General features: G+C 41.9%; 1 protein-coding gene across 2 annotated transcripts in view; it reads right to left on the reverse strand.

Moving 5' to 3' along the window:
• apbb3 (amyloid beta (A4) precursor protein-binding, family B, member 3) overlaps positions 1–8730 on the reverse strand; it is a 19037-nt gene extending 10307 nt beyond the window's left edge. For both annotated transcript variants that reach the window (XM_015405101.1, XM_015405100.1), the window contains exons 1-6: positions 8436–8730; positions 3199–3362; positions 3057–3115; positions 2335–2383; positions 1939–2088; positions 278–405 (exon numbers count right to left, since the gene is read on the reverse strand). In XM_015405101.1, coding sequence (XP_015260587.1) covers positions 278–405; positions 1939–2088; positions 2335–2383; positions 3057–3115; positions 3199–3362; positions 8436–8625 — 740 coding nt within the window. In that variant the 5' untranslated portion in view covers positions 8626–8730. The remainder of the gene's footprint in view (positions 1–277; positions 406–1938; positions 2089–2334; positions 2384–3056; positions 3116–3198; positions 3363–8435) is intronic.
• Positions 8731–9581: the final 851 nt, after the last annotated feature.

A 9581-nucleotide genomic window follows, 5' to 3' on the forward strand; every position in this document is an offset into this window, starting at 1 on the left:
ACTACCCACATCTCTTTGCAGCTGGAGCATTGATCTGTTTGCACGAACTGACTGGGTCCATGTCTGTCTGCTACCAAGGTTCAGTGGGTTCCCCTCTGACACTAACAGGATTTTGTGCCGATTTTCCCGTAAACTGAACTAAAACTTTTGCAAAGTCTACCCAGCTGGGATTCTGCAGTAAAGTTGGTGTAGTTTGGTACCAGCTACCAAACTACGAGTTATTAGAGTTATTAGAGGTTGAATCACGTAAACGAGCCACCACCTTTGATTGACTCACCTGCCATTGTTACAGCCCACCCCCCACACACGAATGTTGATGATTGGCTGACAGTGGAGAGGGGTGTGGTCTAATGGGTCCAACAGGGTCAAGGTATCTTTCTTTAGAACCAGCATCATCTCCCGACCCTGCAGATGAGATAAAATATTATGATGCTAAATCCTGTTAACTCTTTAGTGGTTTTATTTGGTCAGTTTCTCTAACTTCCATTCTTCCTCTCCTCCTGGCTATACAAGGTATTTGCCAAAGGATTAGATTAGATTAGATTCAACTTTATTGTCATTACACATGTACAGGTACAAGACAACGAAATGCAGTTTAGGTCTAACCAGAAGTGCAATAGCAGCAAGTGCAGAATAAATAATGGTTCCATAAATACGGGACATGGGTTTTCTACTGAATGAGTATAGAGATGAATACTATTATAAATAATGAATATAATATATAGATCACTAGTGTTATGAACTAAATTTACAGCTGGATATGTACCGAATATAATATACAGATGGATATTACTATTAAAAAAAAGGTTTTTACAGTTATGTACAATAGCATAATATACAGATGGGTTTTACTATAAAATGAATAAATAGTGTTTGGTCAGAAGCTATCTAAATTAAAGTGCAGTGGAAGGTAAAGGAGCCCCCTGGTGGCTAGAACATCTCAGGAGAATCTTCTCCACTGTTCATTTAAAGGTGTAGTAGGAGATCTTTTCTGACAATTTTTTTACCATGTATCTTGAAGATCTCCCCAAAGCTGCGTAGTAAGAAGTGAAATAGAAGGTATGGAAGTGAAACGAAAAAAAAAATAGTCCCAGCTACAGTGTTAAATCAATGAGTAACGTCCACTAATCACAAAACAGCGTCAGTGGTCTAATATTGTTTCCTGACACATCAATCAAGGTCATCTGCTTCTCCCTCCCCCCGTGCGGGTACTCTGACACATGAATGAATCGACCCCCAATGCTCGTGCAGGCACAAGGACCAGTGATGTCACGTGAACTCAGTCACGTTACCTAGTTGAAAGCTATGTATGTCGTGCATCTAAACATTTTGTCACATTAGTTCTATACGGTACAAATTGTGATTCCTGTGTGTTTTTTATTAGTTATGACAACACGATTGTCCAGCAGCTAGCCAGCTCGACACATACAGCAGCAAGGGCTTTTTAAGCCCCCTCCACCTCCATCCCTCTCCGCTATTCTGGCTTCATTTTCCGGCTCTGATAAGTAAGAACTGTATGTTCAAGTAAACATGGCTTTGACCCTCAAAGTCCATGCTGTCAATGTAATGCTTTAGCCGCTCTCGGTCTCGGCTTGTTTCGTTCTCGACCTTGGAAAAATCCGAACATCTCGACAGACAGCATGTGCGTTCATGTGTTTTGAAGGCGTGTTTTAAAGGGGTGGTCTGAAGGGAGAGGCATGGTTGTGTACGTTAAAAAATATAGCCTGCTGGAACTGTTTCTCCAAGATCTCCTACAACACCTTTAAGTAAATTTCATTTTTGGAGGAGCTTCTTGTTATAGTTGTAAACTTATTCAGGAAAAGTTATTCTACACCTGCGGAACTCTTGTCACTGGGACTACGTCACTCAGTAAAACACCTGGATAAATATAGTTGCTGTGTCTGTGCTTTGCCTCTGGGGGCAGCACTGAACTCTCACCTCCCCCCAGGCCCCCGACCTGTCTCTCTGCTCCGGACTGCTGCAGTGAGACAGCTGCTGGATGACGTTACTGACAGCTAAGCTGCTGCGCCCGGGAGAAAGATCCTCCTCCTCCACCTGCAGCCAGCCTAGAGAGCGAACAGCAAAGCACTGCAGAGACACAGAACCAATCAGATTACAGCTCCATCAAGCAGCGGTGGAGAGAGGGGGAGAGATTAGAAAAGATTAAAGTGTGAGATTAAATCCTGATGTGGAGGAGGGCCTTAACTTTTATTCTGACCTCATGTCCTTTATCATCACTCTAATTTTACTTCCAGTTTGATAAAAGGAATGAAAGAACTTCAGACAAGAAAAACAGCAACGTTTAAAGGCTGAGAGATTCTGGTTTCCACTCACCTTCGAGTCGGGGTCATGGTTGCTGAGGTAATCATCCTGGAATGAAGACCTGAGAGAAAACAAGTTAATGTGAATTTTACAGGAACGGGGTGACAACCAGAGGTCCTCATTTACTGTGGAACATGTACATGTCCTCATTGCACTGAGACTCCCCCTCTCCTTCGTTAGGACCTAAAAACTGTTTTCCTCAGGAGGTCATATGGAGCCATGCCTCGATTACAACCTATAAATGTTGGGAACGCTGACAATCAGCACTCTCAACCTTTCCTAACTTTGCGTCATCATTCTCACCATGGCGGATTCATTTTCTACCAGTTCCACTTGGCCCGGTTCTGATCCACCACATAAATTTCCAAATATTTTCATTACTGCTTCTTCAGTACTAGTACTAGTATGATCAGAGAGGAGTAGAGCCAAAGAAAAGGTCCTGATACTAAGGAAGCAGTCATGCAAAGTTTTGAAAGTTGGTGGGATGGAGCAAAACTGTGCATATTGGAGCCATTTTTAAAGGGGACTTAAGGATCTGCTCCTGAAAGCCAGATAACTTCCAAAATCCATAGGAGACCACATGGACATGGGTGAGGTGAGACGCTGGCCTGGACTGTCATGTTTCGAACGGAACCTTCTCTGTCATGAGGACGGGGATTATATTGCTAGACTTCAGAAGGTGTTTTACCACCAGAGAACCTAACATGAGCAGATATACATTAAGACTCAGTTACCATTCCTCAGCAGCTCCCTGTGCCTCTGTACTGCAGCTCTGCTCTACTCCCTCTTCCTGCTGAAACACCACAGAAGAAGAGCAGACTGAGCCACACTGACGAAAGTGAAAAAGCTACATGTAGTAAATTAACTGTGTCTCACTTGTGTTTCAAGAGGCTTTGGTATCCCAGTAAGGCGAGGATGCTGCCACTGGGTGGTACCAGTAGGAATGTGCCAGTAGTAGGTCCCAGTGGAGTCTTTTATGGTCCTCCAGCCAGAGGGAAGATCTGGATCCAGAAGGAGGTTCTGGTCTGTCCAGATATTATCTGCATGGACATAAATAAATAAAAATTCTCCAAACCTAAACTCCAACATTTTGGTGTCACAGCTACACTGTAAGGTCCCGCACATATTATAATGCTACACGCAGGTTAGAAAATTGTACATAACTTTAAAAAGTTTAAGATTATATGAATCAATAAAGTTCCAGCACAAACTAAAACACAAGGAAGCAGTTTTAAGATGTTAAAGGAAAACCAAGATTCAGATGCAAACAAAGTTTATTTGCTTCTACAACCTTCACCAGGTTTCAAACAATGCTTGAAAGCTGATCTAGGGAAAAATGACCTACATCACATAGCTGGCCAAATGGAAACTAATGACATAGCATTGATTTAAAAGCCTGCCTAGAGGATATTTGATATACATCACACAATGTTTTACAAGGAAGGGGGAATAGAATTGGAACACAAATTAACATAAAACTAGAAACCATTAAGGGTCTTGAAACTGTAACATACACATAACATGAGATAAAACTGTAACCCATAACACACACATAACAAAACACATAAACACAAAAAAAACAGGTAACTAGTAACATACAGGTAATCAGTAATACAGGTAACCTGTAACAAACAGGTAACCACTAACATACAGGTAACTTGTAACAAACAAAATAAGTAGCAAGAAATTAACAGTTAACTTGTAGCAAAAAATACTAATTGGCAGCAAACACTTAACCAGTAATAAATGGGAAACCCGTTGCCTATTGGTTCTTCCAGATTAAATAGGTAACCAATAACAGGAAACACTAGACAGATAACCAAAACAAACATGTAACAAGTAACTGTTAACCAGTAATGAACAGATAAACAATAACATAGAGGCCAACCAGTTGGAAATAGTTTAACACTAATAACAGGTAACCTGTAACTATTGACTGGTAAAAAAACAGAAAACCAGTAAAAGTTAATCAAGTACAAGAAGCTAAACACTAATAAACAGGTAGTCAGTAACAACTGACCTGTAACAAACAGGTAACAGAACAAACATGTAACAAGGAATAAACAAGTAACCAGTTACAAACAGTAACTGTTAACCAAATATACAAAATTAACTATCAATAAACAGATAAGCAGCAACAAACAGGTAGCCAGTTACAGACAGCTAAACACTAATGGTGTTTAGCAGCCTGTTACTGGTTACCCTAACAGGTAACCAGTAACCATGTTAAAAGTTACCTAGTAAGAAACATGTAACCAGCAATGCTTAACCAGAATTAACGGATAAGCCGTAAACATTTACCAGTAATAAAAAGATAACCAGTTAAAAATAGTTTCAATCTAATAAACAGGTAACCATTAACTGTTAACCAGTTATAAAAAGATAACCATACCAAACAGATAACTAGTTACAAACAGGCTACTTAGCTCTAAAAAAGGTAACCAGCAACATTTAACCAGAAAAAAACAGGTAACCACTACTAGACATCTAACCAGTAACTGTTAAGCAGTAAACATATAACAGTAACAAATAACATTGTTGGGATCTGGAGCTGTACCACCTTCCTCCAGCAGAGTGCGCCGTGGGTCTCCAAGAGCTGGAGTCTTCCAGCACACCTGAGGCGCATCTTCTCATCAAGAGACCTGCCCTATATAACCAGCTGCCAGACCTTGCTTCGACGCCGCAGTGTTGACCTTAGTTTGGTTAGCGACCTGAGCCTAGAACCTGAGAATCTTTGCTGTCTCTTGAGAAAGATCTGATTCTAATTCTCCCTTGTTTTTTGCCTCACAGGAACCCTGTCTCTACCTGAGGCTCTGGATGAGCTTAACCTGCCGAGATTGCCCTCGTGAGCCAAACCTGAAGACTCCTACGTATGTGGATTCCTCTGCTGCTCTTGGCTAAGAGCTGGAAACTCAGATCAAGGTCTACCTTTAAAGTCAGAAGCAAGACGCTGCAGCTGCTCTTGGACTCTGCTGAACAAACAGTCTCTGGACCCAACAGTTCCCTCTCTCTCAAAGAGAAACCCGGACTCCTTCAAGGTATTCTCCTGAACAATCTAAAGACTCATAAACTCATCAGTCCGTTTCCTAATCAAACTATCATCTCTGCAGACTCCAGTGAACCTGCCCTGACCGGTTCCAGATCCTGTTCATGATCTTGTGTTTTTGTGCAAACTAAATAAACTCTGTTAAACTTTTACCCAGCCTCCGTTGTGTTCTGCATATGGGCTAAGAACTTAAGACCCATCATGACAAACATGTAGCAAACTGTTAAACACTAATAAACAGGAAACAAGTACTGTTAAACAGAATAAACAGAAACAGCTGACCAGCAATAAACATGCAACCAGTAACAGTTAACCAGAATAAACAGGTAACAGGCAACAAACAGGTAACTAGTTACATGTAGCTTACTGATTAATGAGGTAGCTAGTAACAGTTAACTAAAAACAGCCTGATAACTAGTAACAAACCGGTATCTAGAATAAATAGCTAACCACTAATAAACAGGTAAGCAATAACAAACTGTAACTGTTAACTGGTTACAAACAGTTAACCAATAATAAACAGATACACAGGAACAACTAACTAGTTAACACTAATAAACAGGTAAGAAGTAATAGTGAACAAACAATAAATAACCAGTTGCAAGAAGCTAAACAATAATACCGAGGTAACCAGTAACAGTTAACCAATAACAGACTGATGACTAGAAACAAACAGGTAATGATCAGTGTTTTATATAACTAATGCCTAAAGAGGAAGCAGGATGCTTTCAGTCAGAGCTCCTTTAATGAAGGAACCTCCTGACGTTGTTATCTGGCCCTTAGTAGATATATATACAGTAGACCCAAGGAAAGGTGAAGGGAACAGGAGCTAGGAGCTACAATTTGTAGTGTTCCAGTAGACCCAAAGTTAGGAGTACCGTAATAGGAAGTCAGGGTTAACTTAACAGGAAGTTTGAATTAACTAATTAAGAAGCTAAAGAACAATGCATGTTGTTGATCCTTGAAAAAATGGAACTACAGCCTTCAGGAAAAGAAGTAAACATCTGAAACTCCCTGTTCTCAAACATTAACACCTGAAGATGTAAACATCAGCATGAGTCACACAGAAAACAGGGAATAAATTATACATTGCTGTTGAACTCTGTGAGGTAGGCTGTTTCAGGCAAAAGATTATGGGATATATTATAGCTCAAATGGGAGGGATAGGAATGTCAGTAAGTTCCTATATAACATCTTCCATCTTCCCCCCTCCCTCCTCATTGCAGCACTGTTCAGACAGCTCTGATCATGAAGACCTCTTCTGCTTTGACAGTAGCATAGCCAGATAGTTTTTGTAGAGGTTTCGGAGACAGAGGCCAATTTGCACTGATGGGGCTGAACCAGTTCAGGGTCAATCTGCACCAATCACAGTGTACCAACGGAACATGAACAATATCCATCATATTCATATAAATCATTGAAGATAAACCAGGTTTTCCTAAAGCCTTAGCTAACACACTAACACACAGATCTACACATGTTTGCTGTTTGATTAAAGGTATAGTGGACAGGCTTTCAGCTTCAGGGTGGGGTCATCTAATCTGTTGGTTGTCCTACCTCCCAGTTTTTGTGACATCATCGGACTAACCTTAATGGGCGTGGCCTGACTGTAAATGGAAGCCTCAAGTGATTATGCATCCAGTTAACTTTGTTTCCAAAGCTTTCTGTGAAGACGTTTATGTCCTGGACTGAGACAGTCTCAGGAACCCAAGTTCCTCACGTCACCTTCAGTGATTCTGATGTTTTTTTGTTGCTTTTTTTATTATTAACTATAAATGTGAACCAAACCTTAATTAAAAATGACCCAAACGCACCAGAGTTTTGTCTGACCCAAAGCCTAGGCGGGTCAGGAGTTTGGATGATCCTGGTTCTGTTTTCATTTCTTTCTGACTCTGTTCTGGTGGGTTTGTGCTCTCCCTGTGCTGCAGAGGCTCTCTGAGGAGGATAATATTGCTTATCTGATGATGGCACCATGTGTCCATGAGGAGCAGCTCCATCGATCAGGTCAAACTGCTGAGCTGGGAGGCATGAAAGCAGAGAATCTGTGAATAATGAATGAGGCCTCGGATCATCTGAGCGGCTGGGCTCAGGTCCAGGTTCTGGATAATGTTACGGAACCAGGCGTTCTGCAGAATGTCTGATCAAAATTGTTTTTCTACTTTTTGATTTCATCATCAGTTACAGGAAGGAACCAGCAGATGTTCTCATTTGATGGTGGAAACAGAGAAAGACTGAAGAGAGATGGATGTGTGTCCGCCTGAGCGTCCTCTGCAAGATGACCCTGGAAAGGACACAGACATGTCCTCCTCTTCCTCACGTGTCCAGCCTGGAGGAACATCTGTTGGTTCCAAAATAACCCTTCGATGAGAGCTCTGAAACTAATAACAGATTCGTTCAAATTAAATCTATAGATAAACCTGATAGAAGGTCAAAGATAGAAGCTGGATGAGACGTTCCTCAGCAGAAGGATGAAGCACATTAAGGAAGGAGGAACCACAAATCCCCTCAGTTGGGGGTTCCTGTAGGGTTCTAACAGGGTTCCTTCAGGGATCCTACAAGGTTCTTACAAGATTTTTACCAGTTTTTTCCAGAGCTCCTCCAGAGTTCTACCAGGTCTCTTCGGGGTTCTTGCTGGGGTTACTCCAGAGTTCTTTCAGGGTTCCACCAGGGTTCTTTCAAGGTTCCACCAGGGTTCCTCCAGGTTTCCTTAGGGGTTCTTCCAGGGTTCCTCAGCTATTCTGCTAGGGTTCCTTCAAGGTTTTTCTAGAGGTTCTTTTAGAGTTCCTCCAGGATTCTACCACAGTTCCTCAAAATAACTGATATTCGATTCACTTTATTTATATAAACCTTTAGAAAAAGCAAGACAAACTGAATTCTGTGGGTTCACGGTAACAGAGAGATGCAGACCTATGAAACCGGCAGCAGGAACTTATTTGGGTCAGTCACACTGAAGCTGAAAGTTTGCATCTGAAGCTGCAGGAGTTCCTAAACATCAGAACCATTAGACCTCATAACCCAGGAAAACCTGTCACATTGTGTGTGTGTGTATGTGAGGGGGGTGTCTCACCATCATAGTTGACGATGATGATAGCCAGCATGTAATCCTTGCCCATCATGGCTCCTCCTCCTCCCCGGTGAGTTGCAGTCAGCTGATCGGCTCCGGCCCACAGGATGGATTTTACAGCCTCTCTCTCTTCCTGTCTCCTTTGTCTGTTTTTGTCTCTTGTCCCTCTGTCTGTCCCCCTCTCAGACACCATCTGTCTTTCTTCCCCTCCTTGGTTTTCTTCTCTGTCCCAGCGTTTTCTCTGCCTCTTCTTTGCCTCTTTTCTCTCCTCTGATGAAGGATGCTGCTTTCCTCCTCCTCCTCCTGATGACATCATCACTCCCCTCCTTCTCTGCCCCTCTGCCTCGCTCGCCCTCCACTGTAAAAGATGACTCCTCACGCTGAGGAAAATTGAGCTGATGTACTGCCACTCTGTTGATTTGAGGCAGGAAAAGGATTCAGTCTTTATTCAGCTGCTGCTTTCTGAGGAGGAGGAGAGTCTAGCAACACCTGGGCCCAAAAATAAACCAGATGCTGGGTCAGGAAATGAATGGATAATAAGATCAGGAACAATGAGGTTCTCACCAAAATGTTCAGAAAACAAGTTACAGCCCAATTCCACCACCTGACTGTTTCATTTATGGGCTTTATTGTTGAACTTTAATTATTCCCCAACCTAAAACAAAACAAAAAAAAAATTTTCTTCATAGAAAACCCCTCTGCATGCTTTAGAGGGGTTGTATGCTCCATACAGCACACCTGATCCAAATGACTGGTTCCCTCCTCAGCTGCAGAACTCTGGAAGAACCTGGCTGAAAACCCAAGATGTTCAGAAAATGTTGGTTCTTTTAAATCAGGACTGAAAACATGGCTGTTTACTGTAGCTTCGAACCTGAGGGACCTGATGAAGGTCTGACCTGTCTGAAGGGTGACTGAAGGATAATGGACCTTTTTATCATATGTTCTTTATACTCATAATGTTCTTCCTATGGTTCTGTCTAGAGAATTCTGGACCTCCTGATTCGTTCTAAACAAAACTGTGCTGTTCATGAAAGCTGGATCACTTGCTGTAGAGAGAGGTGCCGGTCTGAACCCCAGCTCTGTCCATCTAAGTCATCATGTCCTTGGGAAGCACCTTATGAAGCTGGTATGAGCATACAGACATGGAGA

The sequence above is a fragment of the Cyprinodon variegatus genome, unplaced genomic scaffold (assembly GCF_000732505.1).
Source record: "Cyprinodon variegatus isolate N-32 unplaced genomic scaffold, C_variegatus-1.0 Scaffold1992, whole genome shotgun sequence".
NCBI classification, from domain to species: domain Eukaryota; kingdom Metazoa; phylum Chordata; class Actinopteri; order Cyprinodontiformes; family Cyprinodontidae; genus Cyprinodon; species Cyprinodon variegatus.